The 16,085-nt window shown below is 41.0% G+C and overlaps 1 protein-coding gene across 1 annotated transcript in view; it reads right to left on the minus strand.

Annotated features, from left to right (window-relative positions):
- The window catches only part of LOC135538591 (oocyte zinc finger protein XlCOF6-like), a 34,221-nt gene extending 20,281 nt beyond the window's left edge, over nucleotides 1-13,940 (minus strand). The window contains exons 1-2 of the mRNA XM_064964483.1: nucleotides 13,765-13,940; nucleotides 10,191-10,442 (exon numbers count right to left, since the gene is read on the minus strand). Coding sequence (XP_064820555.1) covers nucleotides 10,191-10,296 — 106 coding nt within the window. The 5' untranslated portion in view covers nucleotides 10,297-10,442; nucleotides 13,765-13,940. The remainder of the gene's footprint in view (nucleotides 1-10,190; nucleotides 10,443-13,764) is intronic.
- Nucleotides 13,941-16,085: the final 2,145 nt, after the last annotated feature.

The following is a 16,085-nucleotide window of genomic DNA, read 5'->3' on the forward strand; positions in this document are numbered from 1 at the left end:
GAATGTGCAATTCTCATGATGACTGCAGGAACGTCCACCAGAGCTGCCACCTCTAACGTCCTTTTAGAGAATTTGGCAGTACATCCAACCGGCCTCACAACTGCAGATCACATGTAACCACGGCAGCCCAGGACCTCTTCACCTGCAGGATTGTCTGGGGGGGCTGAGTAGTATTTCTGTCTGTAATAAAAACCTTGTGTGTGGAAAAACTCATTCTGACTGGCTGGGCCTGGCTCTCAAGTGGGCCTATGCCCTCCCAAGTCCCACACATTCCTGAGCCCCTGCCCAGTCATGTGAAATCCATAGATTAGGGCCTCATTTATTTAAAATGACTGATTTCCTTATACGAACCATACATCTTTGAACTTGTTACGTTTGGATTGTTGTTCAGTATAATACGACTTGCAGGACGTATCGTATGTTAAGAATTACAATTTGTATGTTATTTTACGCATTTCTATTCATACAACATGTTACGAACTTGTAATATGTATGATATGTTACGAATTCCAATTTGTTGTTGCTAACGTTAGCTAGGTTAGGGGTGAGGGGTTTAAGGTAAAGTTAAATGGGTTTAGGAGAAAGGTTAGCTGACATGCTTAGTAGTTGCATGCTAAGCTAACATGCTAACAAAGTTAAAAAGTAGTAAGTAGTTGCAAAGTTGCTAATTAGCTGAAATGCTCAAGTCCTCCTTGATGAGATTCAAACAAGCAGCCTTTGGCTAGATGTTTGACTTGGGTCTCGCCTTTGAGAGAAACTCACTCAAAAGTCAGAGCAGACGTAAGCAGGCTTCTCTCATGAGTGTGTTCTCTGATGAACTTTTAGCTCAGTTGCTGTTTTGAAGCATTTTACACAGGCAGAGCAGGTTTCTCTCCATGTATACGTTTATGTTTTTTTAAGGTATACAGTCGAGAGAAACTTAAACCACAGTCAGAACAGGACTAAGCCTTCTCTCCTGTGTGTATTCTCTGATGAACTTTTAGATGAGTTAATTTTGTGAAGCATTTTCCACAGTCAGAGCAGGAGTATGGCTTCTCCCCTGTATGTATACGTTCATGTGATTTTAAGTGGGAAAGCTGAGAGAAACTAGTTCCACAGTCAGGGCAGAAGAAAGGCTTCTCTCCTGTGTGTGTTGTCTGATGAACTTTTAGCTCATTTGATGTTTTAAAACGTTTTCCACAGTCAGAGCAGGAATAAGGCTTCGCTCCTGTGTGTATACGTTGGTGTGTTTTTAAGGTGCCCAGCTGAGAGAAACTCGCCCCACAGTCAGAGCAGAAGAAAGGCTTCTCTCCTGTATGTATACGTTTATGTGATTGTAAATGGTAAAGTCGAGAGAAACGAGTTCCACAGTTAGAGCAGACGTAAGGCTTCTCTCCTGTGTGTGTTCTCTGGTGAACTTTTAGCTCATTTGATGTTTTAAAACGTTTTCCACAGTCAGAGCAGGAGTATGGCTTCTCCCCTGTGTGTGTTCTCTGATGAACTTTTAGATGAGTTGATGTTTTGAAGCATTTTCCACAGTCAGAGCAGACGTAAGGCTTCTCTCCTGTATGTATACGTTCATGTGTTTTTAAGATGGAAAATTTAGAGAAACTAGTTCCACACTCAGAGCAGTAATACGGCTTGTCTCCTGTGTGTGTTCTCTGATGAACTTTTAGCTCAGTTGAGGTTTTGAAGCATTTTCCACAGTCAGAGCAGAAGTAAGGCTTCTCACCAGTATGTATAAGTTGGTGTGTTTTTAAGGTGCCCAGCTGAGAGAAACTCGCCCCACAGTAAGAGCAGACGAAAGGCTTCTCTCCTGTGTGTATAAGTTGGTGTGTTTTTAAGGTGCCCAGCTGAGAGAAACTCGCCCCACAGTCAGAGCAAATGTAAGGTTTCTCTCCTGTGTGTGTTCTCTGGTGAACTTTTAGATATGTTGATGTTGTGAAGCATTTTCCACAGTCAGAGCAGACGTAAGGCTTCTCTCCTGTGTGTGTTCTCTGGTGAACTTTTAGATATGTTGATGTTTTAAAACATTTTCCACAGTCAGAGCAGGAATAAGTCTTCGCTCCTGTGTGTATACGTTGGTGTGTTTTTAAGGAGCCCAGCTGAGAGAAACTCGACCCACAGTCAGAGCAAAAGAAAGGCTTCTCTCCTGTATGTATACGTTCATGTGATTTTAAGTGGGAAAGCTGAGAGAAACTAGTTCCACAGTCAGGGCAGAAGAAAGGCTTCTCTCCTGTGTGTGTTTTCTGATGAACTTTTAGCTCATTTGATGTTTTAAAACATTTTCCACAGTCAGAGCAGGAATAAGGCTTCACTCCTGTGTGTATACGGTGGTGTGTTTTTAAGGTGCTCAGCTGAGAGAAACTCACCCCACAGTCAGAGCAAAAGAAAGGCTTCTCTCCTGTATGTACACGTTTGTGTGATTTTAAGTGGGAAAGTTGAGAGAAACGAGTTCCACAGTCAGGGCAGGAGTAAGGCTTCTCTCCTGTGTGTGTTCTCTGATGACGTTTTAGCACCGTTGATGTTTTGAAGCATTTTCCACAGTCAGAGCAGGAGTATGGCTTCTCCCCTGTATGGAGACGTTCATGTGATTTTAAGTAGGAAAGCTGAGAGAAACGAGTTCCACAGTCAGGGCAGAAGAAAGGCTTCTCTCCTGTGTGTGTTCTCTGATGACGTTTTAGCACCGTTGATGTTTTGAAGCATTTTCCACAGTCAGAGCAGGAGTAAGGCTTCTCTCCTGTGTGTATTTTTAGGTGTATTTTTAGCTTTGATAGAAATGGGAAAATCTCTTCACAATGTGGGCAGTGATGAGACATCTTTGCTCTCTGATCTTCCTGCTGTTGCTCTCTGGATGTGGAGAATGTCTCAACATGGTATCCTGTGTGAACATCAGAAAAAACAGTCAGTTGGTGTGATATACATGTTAATCAAATGTATTTTATGAAGCACTTTTACATCAGTAGTTGTCACAAAGTGCTTAACCTGTCTGGTTCAAATCCCATAATTAAAATTATTTTACACCATTTTAAAGATAAACTTCTTGTAAATCCAGCCACAGTGTTCGATTTCAAATAGGCTTTACGGCGAAAGCACACCAAACGATTATGTTAGGTCAGCACCTAGTCACAGAAAACCATACAGCCATTTTCCAGCCAAGGAGAGGTCTCATAAAAGTCAGAAATAGCGATTAAATTAATCACTAACCTTTGATGATCTTCAACCTAACCTTTGATGATCTAATATGAAGAACTGAAGACAACCATAAGAATCATTCATACTGTCAGATCTAATATGAAGAAATGAATACTAAAGAGAAGAAGAGGTTGACCAGTACATATTCATGTAACTTTATTTTTCATTGGCAGATCAATAAAGTTTGCTTCAATGCAGTTATCCAACACATTCATGATCAGTAACTAAAATAACTAATCTAGCTTTAAAGACAATTAATAAACACATGGATTCATTTCATAAACGGTGTATCATTAAATAAAGTTGTAAAATAATCCCCCCAAACTTATGGTGAAAAGTGATCATTACACCATCTCTATCTGATTCATGTTAGGGGCGGAAGGTGGCCTCGTGGTTGGAGCATTGGTTGCTAGATCGAATCCCCGAGCTGACAAGATAAAAATCTGTCGTTCTGCCTCTGAACAAGGCAGTTAACCCACTGTTCCTAGGCCATCATTGTAAGTAAGAATTAAGAACTGACTTGCCAAGTTAAGTAAAGGTTCAATAAAAAAAGTATCTACGAGCTCCTTCACACAAAATACTGCAGAGGGACAACCTGGTCTCAGAGCAAAACGTTTATATGATACAAAAAACATCCGTGCCACTCCATTACGTTACATAACATTGGACTACCAATATAAACTAAACATTTAAAATGTTGGTTTCATGAGCTGAAATTTAAAAAATCCAACAATGTTCCATGTGCACAAAAAGCAAATGTTGTGCACAACTTTGTTTATATATACTGTTAGTGAGCATTTCAGCCATTGTCAAGATAATCCATCCACCTGACAGGTGTGGCATATCACGATGCTGATAAAACAGCATTATCATTACAACTTGTACTGGGGGACAATAAAAGGCCACACAACACAGATGTCTCAAGATTAGGGAATGTGCAATTGTCATGATGAATGCAGGAATGTCCACCAGAGCTGTTGCCAGAGAACTCAATATTTATATCTCTACCATTTGGCAGTACATCCAACCGGCCTCATGTAACCACGGGGGGGGGGGGGGGGGGGTAGTATTTATGTATACTGAGTAGTATTTATGTCTGTAATATAGACCTTTTGTGGGAAAAAAACTCATGCTATTTGGCTGGGCCTGGATCCCAAGTGGGCCTATGCCCTCCCAAGTCCCACCCATGGCTGAGCCCCTGCCCAGTCATGTGAAATCCATAGATTAGGGCCTCATTTATTTAAAATGACTGATTTCCTTATACGAACTATAAATCTTTGAAATTGTTGCATTTAGATTGTGGTTCAGTATAATATGACTTGTATCGTATGTTACGAATTACAATTCTTATGTTATTCTACGCATTGCTATTCATACAATATGTTACGAATTCCAATTTGTTGTTGCTAAGGTTAGCTAGGTTAGGGGTGAGGGGTTAAATGGTTTTAGGGGAAAGGTTACCTAACATACTCAGTAGTTGCATGCTAAGCTAACATGCTAAGTAATAGCTAAAAAGTAGTAAGTAGTCCTAAGAAATTGCAAAGTTGCTAATTAGCTAAAATGCTACAATCCACCTTGATGAGACTCTAAACACAGCAGCCTTTGGCTCGAAGTTTGAGTTACACGCCCACCCTTCCACAGAGAAGGAGTAAGTCTTCTCTCCTTTGTGTATATGTTGGTGTGTTTTTAAGGTGTCCAGACGAGAGAAACTTGCCCCACAGTCAGAGCAGGAGTATGGCTTCTCTCCTGTATGTATACGTTCATGAGATTTTAAGTGAGAAAGATGAGAGAAACTAGTTCCACAGTCAGGGCAGACGTAAGGCTTCTCTCCTGTGTGCGTCTTCTGATGAACTTTTAGCTGAGTTGATGTTTTAAAACGTTTTCCACAGTCAGAGCAGGAATAAGGCTTCTCTCCTGTGTGTGTTCTCTGATGAACTTTTAGCACCGTTGATGTTTTGAAGCATTTTCCACAGTCAGAGCAGGAATAAGGCTTCTCTCCTGTATGTATTTTTAGGTGCATTTTTAGCTTTGATTGAAATGGGAAAATGTCTTCACAATGTGGGCAGTGATGAGACCTCTTAGCTCTCTGATCTTCCTGCTGATGCTCTCTGGATGTAGAGAATGTCTCAACATGGTCTCCTGTGTGAACATCAGAAGAACCAGTCAGTTGGTGTGATATACACGTCAATCAAATGTCTTTTATGAAGCCCTTTTACATTCTTAGGGATGAGACGGGCTGAAATCCTGTTAACGGGATCGATTTGACAACAGCCAGTGAAAGTGCAGGGCTCCAAATTCAAACAGAAATCTCATAATTAAAATTCCTCAAACATACAAGTATTATACACCATTTTAAAGATAAACGTTTTGTTAATCCCACCACAGTGTCCGATTTCAAAAAGGCTTTACGACGAGAGCATACCATGAGATCATGTTTGGTCAGCACCTAACATGAAAAACATTTTTCCAGCCAAAGAGAGGAGTCACAAAAAGCAGAAATAGAGATCAAATTAATCACTAACCTTTGATGATCTTCATCAGATGACACTCATTGGACTTCATGTTACACGTACATGTTTTGTTGGATAAAGTTCATATTTATATCCAAAAATCTCAGAAGATACAGTGGGGCAAAAAAGTATTTAGTCAACCACCAATTGTGCAAGATCTCCAATTTAAAAAGATGAGAGAGGCCTGTAATTTTCATCATAGGGACACTAACTATGACAGACAAAATGAGGGTAAAAAAAATCACATTGTAGTATTTTTAATGAATTTATTTGCAAATTATGGTGGAAAATAAGTATTTGGTCAATAACAAAAGTTTTATACTTTGTTATATCCAATGACAGAGGTCAAATCCGTTAACGGGATTTGACAACACACTGTTGCATTTTGGCCCATTCCTCCATGCAGATCTCCTCAGAGCAGTGATGATTTGGGTCTGTTGCTGGGCAACACGGACTTTCAACTCCCTCCAAAGATTTTCTATGGGGTTGAGATCTGGAGACTGCTAGGCCACTCCAGGACCTTGAAATGCTTCTTCCGAAGCCACTCCTTCGTTGCCCGGGCGGTGTGTTTGGGATCATTGTCATGCTGAAAGACCCAGCCATGTTTCATCTTCAATGCCCTTACTGATGGAAAAGTTCATATTTCACCAAAAATCTCAGACGATACATGGCCCCATTCATTTCTTTCCTTTAGATGGGTCAGTCATCCTGGTCCCTTTGCAGAAAAACAGCCCCAAAGCATGATGTTTCCACCCCCATGCTTCACAGTAGGTATGGTGTTCTTTGGATGCAACTCAGCATTCTTTGTCCTCCAAAACGTTTAGTTGAGTTTTTACCAAAAAGTTATATTTTGGTTTTGCTGACCATATGACATTCTCCCAATCTTCTTCTGGATCATCCAAATGTTCTCTAGCAAACTTCAGACGGGCCTGGACATGTGTTTGGATTAAGCAGGGGGACATGTCTGGCACTGCAGGATTTGAGTGCCCTTGCTGATGGAAAGCGTTTTACTGATGGTAGGCTTTGTTACTTTGGCCCCAGCTCTCTGCAGGTCATTCACTAGGTCCCCCTTTGGTTCTGGGATTTTTGCCCACCATGCTTCTTGTGATCATTTTGACCTTTGGGTGAATCTTGCGTCCTCAGCCCCAGATCGAGGGAGATTATCAGTGGTCTTGTATGTCTTACATTTCCTAATAATTGCTCCCACAGTTGATTTCTTCAAACCAAGCTGCTTACCTATTGCAGATTCAGTCTTCCCAGCCTGGTGCAGGTCTACAATTTTGTTTCTGGAGTCCAGCTCTTTGGTCTTGGCCATAGTGGAGTTTGGAGTGTGACTGTTTGAGGTTGTGGAGAGGTGTCTTTTATACTGATAACAAGTTCAAACAGGTGGCATTAATACAAGTAACGCGTCGAGGACAGAGGAGCCTCTTAAAGAAGAAGTTACAGGTCTGTGAGAGACAGAAATCTTGCTTGTTTCTAGGTGACCAAATACGTATTTTCCACCATAATTTGCAAATAAATTCATTAAAAATCATACAATGCTATTTTATCTGTCAAAGTTGAAGTGTACCTATGATGAAAATTACAGGCATCTCTCATATTCTTAAGTGGGAGAACTTGCACAATTGCCGGCTGACTAAATACTTTTTTGCCCCACTGTATGTAGATATTCCATTAATTTTTCCGCTTCCAGCTACAGTAGTAATTTACAATATTAACAACATCTACACTGTATAAATGGTCAATTCGATTTTATTTTAATGGACAATCTTTTCAAAAACGTTTCTTTCAAAAACAAGGACATTTCTAAGTGACCCGAAATGTTTCAACGGTAGTGTATGTATTCATTTCAGTAAACTGTATGGGAATGGGAATAAAACTATTCTAAAACTGGGTAGGAGTCAAAAACTACAGAGGCAAAAGTGGTGAAAATGATGAGCCATATCATCCTACACTCAATATCACAAGGGTTAGTAACTACACAGACTCTTTTCATAGAACTTCAAAAACACTGACAGTTTGTCTACGTCACTTCTTTAGTCTAAACTCTGAGCATTCCAGATAGCCCAGTGAATAAAACAAATGCTGGCAATGCTGGAGACATCCATACAAGTGTCAGTAGCATGAAACAAGATCTACAATGCATTCAGAAAGTATTCAGACCCCTTGCTTTTTTCCACATCTTCTTAAATTACAGCCTTATGCTAAAATTGATTAATTCATTTGCTTTCCTTCTTCTCATCAATCTACAAAAAAATACCCCAATAATGACGTCATAATACCCCATAATGGCATCACAATACCCCATAATGACATCACAATACCCCATAATGACAAGGGCAAAAACAGGTTTTTAGAAATAACTGAAATATTACATTTACGTAAGTATTCAGACCCTTAACACAATAGTTAGTTGAAGCACCATAGGCAGCGATTACAGCCTTGAGTCTTGTTGGGTATGAAGCTACAAGCTTGAAACACCTGTATTTGGGAAGTTTCTCCCATTCTTCTCTGCAGATCCTCTCAAGCTCTGCCAAGTTGGATGGGGAGCGTCTCTGCAAAGCTATTTTCAGGTCTCTCCAGAGATGTTTGATCGGGTTCAAGTCCGGGCTCTGGCTGGGCCACTCAATGACATTCAGAGACTTGTACCGAAGCCACTCCCATGTTGTATTGGCTGTGTGCTTAGGGTCATTGTCCTGTTGGAAGGTGAACCTTCACCCCAGTCTGAGGTCCCGACAGCTCTCAAGTAGGTTTTCATCAAGGATCTCTCAAAACTTTGCTAGGTTCATCTGTCCCTTGATCCTGACTAATCACCCAGTCCCTGCCGCTGAAAAACATCCCCACAGCATGCTGCTGCCACCACCATGCTTCGCCGTAGGGATGGTGCCAGGTTTGCTCCAGACATGACGCTTGACATTCAGGCCAAAGAGTTCAATCTTGGTTTCATTGGACCAGAGAATCTTGTTTCTCATGGTCAGAATTCTTTAGGTGCCATTTGACAAACTCCAGGCGGACTGTCCTGTGCCTTTTACTGAGCAGTGGCTTCCGTCTGAGCACTCAACCATAAAGGCATGATTAGTGGAGTCCTGCAGAGATGGTTGTCCTTCTGGAAGATTCTCTCATCTCCATAGAGGAACTCTGGAGCTCTGACAGAAGAACCATCGGGTTCTTGGCCACCTCCCTAACCAAGGCCCTTCTCCCCCGATTGCTCAGTTTGGCCGGGTGGCCAGCTCTAGGAAGAGTCTTGGTGGTTCCAAACTTCTTCCATTGAAGAATGATGGAGGCCTCTGTGTTCTTGGGGGCCTCCAATGCTGCAGAAATATTTTGGTATCGATCCCCAGATCTGTGCAGACACAATCCTCTCACAGAGCTCTACGGACAAATCCTTCCACCTCATGACTTGGTTTTTAATTTGACATCCACTTTTAACTGTGGGACCTTACATAGACAGGTGTGTGCCTGTCCAAATCATGTCCAATCAATTGAATTTACCACAGGTGGACTGCAAGTTGTAGAAACATCAAGGATCATCTCATAGCAAAGGGTCTGAAAACTTACATAAATAAGCAATTATTATCATTGTTTTGTTTTTTTACATTTGCAAGAATTTCTAAAAACCTGTTTTGGCTTTGTCATTATGGGGTATTGTGATGTCATTATGGGGTATTGTGTGTAGATTGACGAGGAAAAACATCAATTATAGAATAAGGCTGTAACGTACCAAAATGGGAGAAATGGGAAGGGGTCTGACAGTGCCCCCGGAAAGTATTCAGACCCCTTGACTTTTTCCACATTGATATGTTGCAGCCTTATTCTAAAATTAAATTATAAAAATATCCTCCGCAAACTACACACAATACCCATAATGACAAAGCCAAAACAGGTTTAGAAATTTTGGTAAATTTATACAAATTTAAAAAAACTGAAAAACAAGACAGACTCAAAATTGAGTTCAGATGCATCCTGTTTCCATTGATCATCCTTGAGATGTTTCTACAACTTGAAATATTAAATATATATGTATCACATACCAAAATGGGAGAAACATATATATTTAATGTCAAGTTGTAGAAACATCTCAAGGATGATCAATGGAAACAGGATGGATCTGAACTGAATTTTGAGTCTGTCTTGTTTTTCAGTGATACATATATGTGGTAGTCTACTGGTTATGTTCAACACTTCTCCAATCGTTGTTGAGATCTGATATTCTGTGCAGCAAACAAATTATAATTCAAAATTGACAGTGATGATGCCATGGCCTATTTTGAAATGAGGTATGCCTAACTTGGTGATTGAGGGTATTAACATTTTCAACGTTCTTGAGACAATGTGTGGGCAAAGGCAGGCGTTACAAGTTTAAATAGTTTTTGCTTCGCTGTGAAGTCTTGAGTTGTTCAGGGATGTGTGATGTCAGAATTACAGAATTCAACCTAGCAATAGACTGGTCATAACTTATGGAGGTCTAATATATATAGATAACTTATAAATAGAACCAGCTCTTACCATGACTAACAGTTGTCCTAATCATCTCCTCCTCCTCTTCTTCATCTTTAATGTTGACATTCAGCTCCAGTGTTTGACTGCAGTCTTCCAGCTTCACTGATGCCATCTCTGGATCCTGCAGTGCAAACTGGGCTCCACTGTCACAATCAGGACCCAGTGACTGTAGGTTTGGACACAGTGTGGAAGGAGAGAGGCAGGCTGGGATTGTCCTCACTGTTGATGTTAACGGCCTCAGACTTAATCTGAGTCGGTCTGTAGTAATAAAGACAAACGGACACAAATGTTATTTTCTTGACAGTTCAAGCACTTGATTCTGTAAAAATATTTTCTATTTTTTCATGTTCAATTATCTCATTTCAGTCGATCGATCAGGTAGCTAATCCTTGACAAAACATTCACTCACGTTAGACACAAAGTACACATTTTAAATTGCACAACTTAAGTGCACTTAATCTATCGTAGATTCCCTAAATTCACATAAATGCATAAATGACTCAAGATCACAGTATGTTTCAGGCAGCACTATGTACTATTTTCCTGAATAACCTTGTCTTCACTGTATTATTTCACTCACAAAAACCAATTGTATTTCCCATTCACACCATATTAAGAATTATATGGGGTCGTACAGTGGCAAGTCAAATTCAAGGACTTTTTCAGGCACTTTTTCAATATTTATTTACTTTAAGCCCCATGTGAAAACCCAGAATTATAGATAAATATAGAAACAACTGAATGTGTCTGAATATTAGTACACATGTAAAGAACTGATAATCATTACATTCAGCTTCAGAACTGTAGAGCAACTGAAATGTTCTCTCTCTGATGAGGCACTACCTGCACTGAAGTCCGTTGATGCAGACCTCCTATGGTACCATGGAGGTCCACAAACAAACCTTTAAGGTCCATGTCTGTCTAATTCTGTACTAAGAAAATAAAACAAGAAATCCCTATTAACTTCTACCACACCCTCCCCTTCCCCCCAAAACCCTCCCACACCCCCCAATAAACTATATCAATAGAACCCTTTCTGTGTTTGCAAACATTGGGGTTTAAATCATGCTGAGACAATCCACCCCCAGATTATCCAGCTTATCAAAAACCATACCGACAGTAACATCTGTTACCCCCAACAACTCTGCTGCAGTTTACAAGATAACTTTCAACCTGGTATTTCTGCTTTACACAATCCAAGTTGTTGATAAGCTTACCTATGAATGCTATGAAGTAAATTGTATTCACTATTAAAGAATCCTTTGTCACAGCATATTTATGGGCACAAGATTTCTGAACAGGCCTCGAAACCATGTCAGGACTAGTAGAAAGACCAGTTCTGACAGTAGGTACGGGACCAGCCATGGAAGCTCCATCAGTCTGACAGTAGGTCCTCTTACTACGGGACCAGCCATGGAAGCTCCATCAGTCTGACAGTAGGTCCCTTCTTGGAAGCTCCATCAGTCTGGACCACGGGACCATGGAAGCTCCATCAGTCTGACAGTAGGTCCTCTTACTGACAGGGACCAGCCATGGAAGCTCCATCAGTCTGACAGTAGGTCCTCTTACTACGGGACCAGCCATGGAAGCTCCATCAGTCTGACAGTAGGTCCTCTTACTACGGGACCAGCCATTGAAGCTCCATCAGTCTGCACTGTAGTTCCACCAGTCTGTCTTACAGCCTCTGCATATGATACATCATGACAGATTCTATATCTGAGCATCTCTCTGCACCTGGCATCCACCAAATGCTGCTCTTTGTCCTCCATACAATTGCAACACTTCACCGTCACATTGCTCCAACATTCACTGTAATCATGTTCCCCACCACACTTGGCACATCTTTTCACTCAACAGCTACATGTCCCATTCTTTGGCATTTAAAAACACTGTGATGATTCACCGTTGCTGATTCAGTTTCAACTGTTCTGCTATGGAACCCTGACCTGTTTGGACGTGCTACCGGTCCCAGACCTACTGTTTCCAACTCTCTAGAGACAGCAGGAGCAGAAGAGAAACTCTCAATGATCGGCAATGAAAAGCCAACTGACATTTACTCCTGAGGTGCTGACCTGTTGCACCCTCGACAACCAATGTGATTATTATTATTTGCCCTCTTGGTCATCTATGAACTGTGCTTCTACACCTGCATTGCTGTTTGGGGTTTTATCTGATTTTGGTTGATTCCAGCACAGACAGAAGAGGACTGGCCACCCCTCAAAGCCTGGTTCCTCTCAAGGTTTCTTTCCTTGGTTCTGGCCTTTCTTTAGGCTTCACATGTTTTTAACAATATCATCCATGGACACTGTGCATTATTACTCCCTTCAATGTAGCATCAGCTCCAGGGTCATGGCTTCTGAGCTTCGTCCCATTATGATTTTCCAATTGAAGAATCTTCCCTTGCTGAACCTGACTTGCACAAGATATTAACAATCTAACATTTTCAATTGTTTATTTCACCTTTATTTAACCAGGTAGGTTAGTTCAAAACATGTTCTCATTTACACGGATGCGGCCGAGTTTCACTACACCTCTTTTTATGGCCTTGGTTAATCAGGGTGTGAATGAGGCCCTGTGGTCTCCTCAAACACATCCCAACTATCCACATTATTACTCGAGCTCCCTACCTTGGACCTCTGGAGTTACTATACTACATGAGCCTCTGCTTCCAGTATCATTATCTCTGTTCTTCCTATGTCTTCCCACTACAGAACATTCACATACTAGGCCCTCATCCTCCCGCTCCATATCATCAGAACTGTCCCCACATTGATCGCATTCCAGCACAGCTGTTGCTTCTCAAACTCTCCATTTCCATTGTTTCATTGGTGCAAAACTCATTCCATTGAGGGCCAATTCTCAGCAGGTGTTCCTTTTTTCCGTTCAATTAAAACCTAGACAATCAGATGAGAGGAATTCCTTTCTAAATAGTCATCTTAATTCATTAATCAAGTACAAGGGTGGAGCGAAAACCCGCAGACACTTGGCCCTCCGTGGAATGAGTTTGATACGTGAACCGATTCATTGCATTAATCGACGCCATTTCATGCAGTTGGCCTCTCTCTCCAAATAGTGAAGGATAACTTCAGTTAGCTTCCCTCTATTTTGACACTTCATCACGCAGCCTCATGTCGCCATTTCACCACGAGCAAACTCCTGGAAAGACGACCGAAACCGTTGAAGCCGCCATTTGACTTGCCTCGTCTGAACCACCCTGATCTCGCGATCTTACATTAACGAAACAATGCATGTAAACTCGCGAGAACCGGATGGTTCGGACGAGGCAATTTACCAGCTCATAAACAGCATTTCACACAAAACCAAGAACATGTACAAACGAACTCAAATAAGTGGAATCTTTATGAAATGACTTTGACGAAATTATGTACATACACTCAGACAAACCCAAAGTCTAGTTATGTGACTTGTAAAATAGTTTTTAATCACGTTCTTCACTCACTCGGTTAGACTCCAAAATAACACATACAATTAAAACCATTACCAGGCGTGAAACGGATTTGTTACCTAGCATGGTATATATTCTGTCGACATTAGAAAGTTTAAACATGCTATTACATACCTACAATGATTCATTTGAAACGGACACAACCACTATCGACACAACAGCACAGTTCTGTCGATTCGACCCGGAACTTCCTGTTCCCCACTACTACAGTGCATCAGCGTCATCTTCTTCTCTGGTATACTGACATTTAAACAAATATAACCTCTCTGCCGCCACCTACTGTAAGGTTAGTAAACTGTAGAAGAAAATACATTTCCTTTGCGGAAAAGGGGAGGGGGAACAACGACATCAAAACCAAATACATAAATAGATAAATAACAACATCCCACTCGTTCAGTCACAGTCCTATTCAAATCACATCCCTACACAGTCTCATGGGCCTCGTAGGGAGGAACATCTTCAGTCAGTATTCCCTGCAATCAGTGATGTAAAGTACATAAGTACAAATATTTTAAGTACTTTTGGGTGTCAGGGAAAATGTATGGAGTTTTGGGAGTATCTGTACTTTACTTTTGATATTTTTGACAACTTCCCCTTTTACTCCACTACATTCATAAAGAAAATAATGTACTTTTAACTCCATACATGTTCCCTGACACCCAAAAGTACTCGTTAGATTTTGAAGGGCAGGACATTTTTTCAATTTGCGCATCCCTACTGCATCTGATCTGTCGGACTCACTAAACACAAATACTTTGTTAGTAAATTATGGATGTGATCTTAAAAATTCAATCTGGAGTGCCAGAGTGCGCTTGAGCGTTTGTAAATTCAGAGCGTTGTCAGATTGTCAGTTCGTATCGCTCCCGGAGCGTTCAGAGCCACACTGGACGCTCTGGCGGAGGAGGAGGGTTGATTCAAGCGTTCTGACCTCACAACGGCAGTCAAGCATCCAAGATAACTGGTTAGCATTGGCTAGCTTGCTTGCTACTTCCAGTACAAATGAGAGAACTCTGACCATTTTACTCGCCTTAGCAGAGCTGATTAGGCTTTGTTCATGTTATCCAGAGCATTGGTGACTTTAACTGTGCTACAGGCAACAATTTAATTACGCTTTTTTTTGCCGACGTTGACTGACACCGGCCGTATTCAAGGGACGTTGAGCGTTCGTTTTTCATCAATTATTCTGCCCTCTGGCACTGAGACCAGAGTGCTCTGAAATCGTAGTATACAGCCAGAGCGAATTTAGGAATGCACGCTATGTCTGTGTTGGAGTGTGCCCCTGACTATCCGTACATTTAAACTACAAGAAAAGCGTGCTGTCTATTTCGCTAAATATAATGAATTTGAAATTATTTATACTTTTACCTTTGATACTTATGTATATGTCAAACCAAATAATTTGAGACTTTTACTCAAGTAGTATTTTACTGGGTGGCTTCCACCTTTTCCTTGACTCAAGTATCTTAACTTTAACTCAAGTATGACAATTGGTACTTTTTCCACCACTGCCTGCAATGCTTCCAATGTTAATTCCTGAACTCCCAAAAACCTTTCAGCCGCACGAACAATTACTATTTACTATCGGTATCCTTCAACTGGTAAACGACATTATGAATCTCAACAGGCTGCGGGCCATCCATTGCCAAAGCGTCCTCAGCACCAATCGCTCTTTAAACTGTTTCCCGCGCCTCCCAGTAGGAGAACTACTGTACAGTTTCTTGATGTGGATGTTCCCTGATATAATAAACATTGATACATGACATTGGTCAGTTTCGGTGTTATGAAACTGATGGACACTTTTTTTATATATTTTTTTTTTAACTTGGCACAAAGCAAACATAACAGGTTAGGATAATTAGTGGAGGTTAATTAAAGTGGAGGTTAGGAGACTGAGGTTAAGGTTAGGAAAAGAGTGAGGGTTAGGGATTTGTTTACCATGCAGGTGAGGATAACTAACGTGGCAGGTTATGATAAATAACGCTGGTTAGGAGACTGAGATTAAGGTTAGGAAAAGGGTTAAGTTTAGGCATAGCTAAAATTCAACCATTCTCAACAACTGTTGTCCCCAACGCAAAAGAAACGGCCACGGACCAATGGTGAGCATCAATTGGTGTACACTTGATATCATGAAACACCCGATATCAGAGCACGCCCCTAATTGCGGTCTGCAATTACCCCTTCTCGGATCAAGGGGCCAGGCTTCCAGTCTTTTAGCATGCTTTCCACTGTGCTCAGAGGGCATTTTCAGTATTGCAGTTCAGCTGAAGCACGGACCAACTCCCATTGACGGCCCCATAGCAAAGTCACTTAAAAATATATTTTTAATAATATTTATCATCAAGTTTGTAAATAAAACATCCATTGAATTTTTCAAGTAATTGCCTTTGAGTCTGATTTTTTCCCATCACTTACAACCAAAGTTAACCATTTCAGAT

Source organism: Oncorhynchus masou, unplaced genomic scaffold, assembly GCF_036934945.1.
Source record: "Oncorhynchus masou masou isolate Uvic2021 unplaced genomic scaffold, UVic_Omas_1.1 unplaced_scaffold_987, whole genome shotgun sequence".
NCBI classification, from domain to species: domain Eukaryota; kingdom Metazoa; phylum Chordata; class Actinopteri; order Salmoniformes; family Salmonidae; genus Oncorhynchus; species Oncorhynchus masou.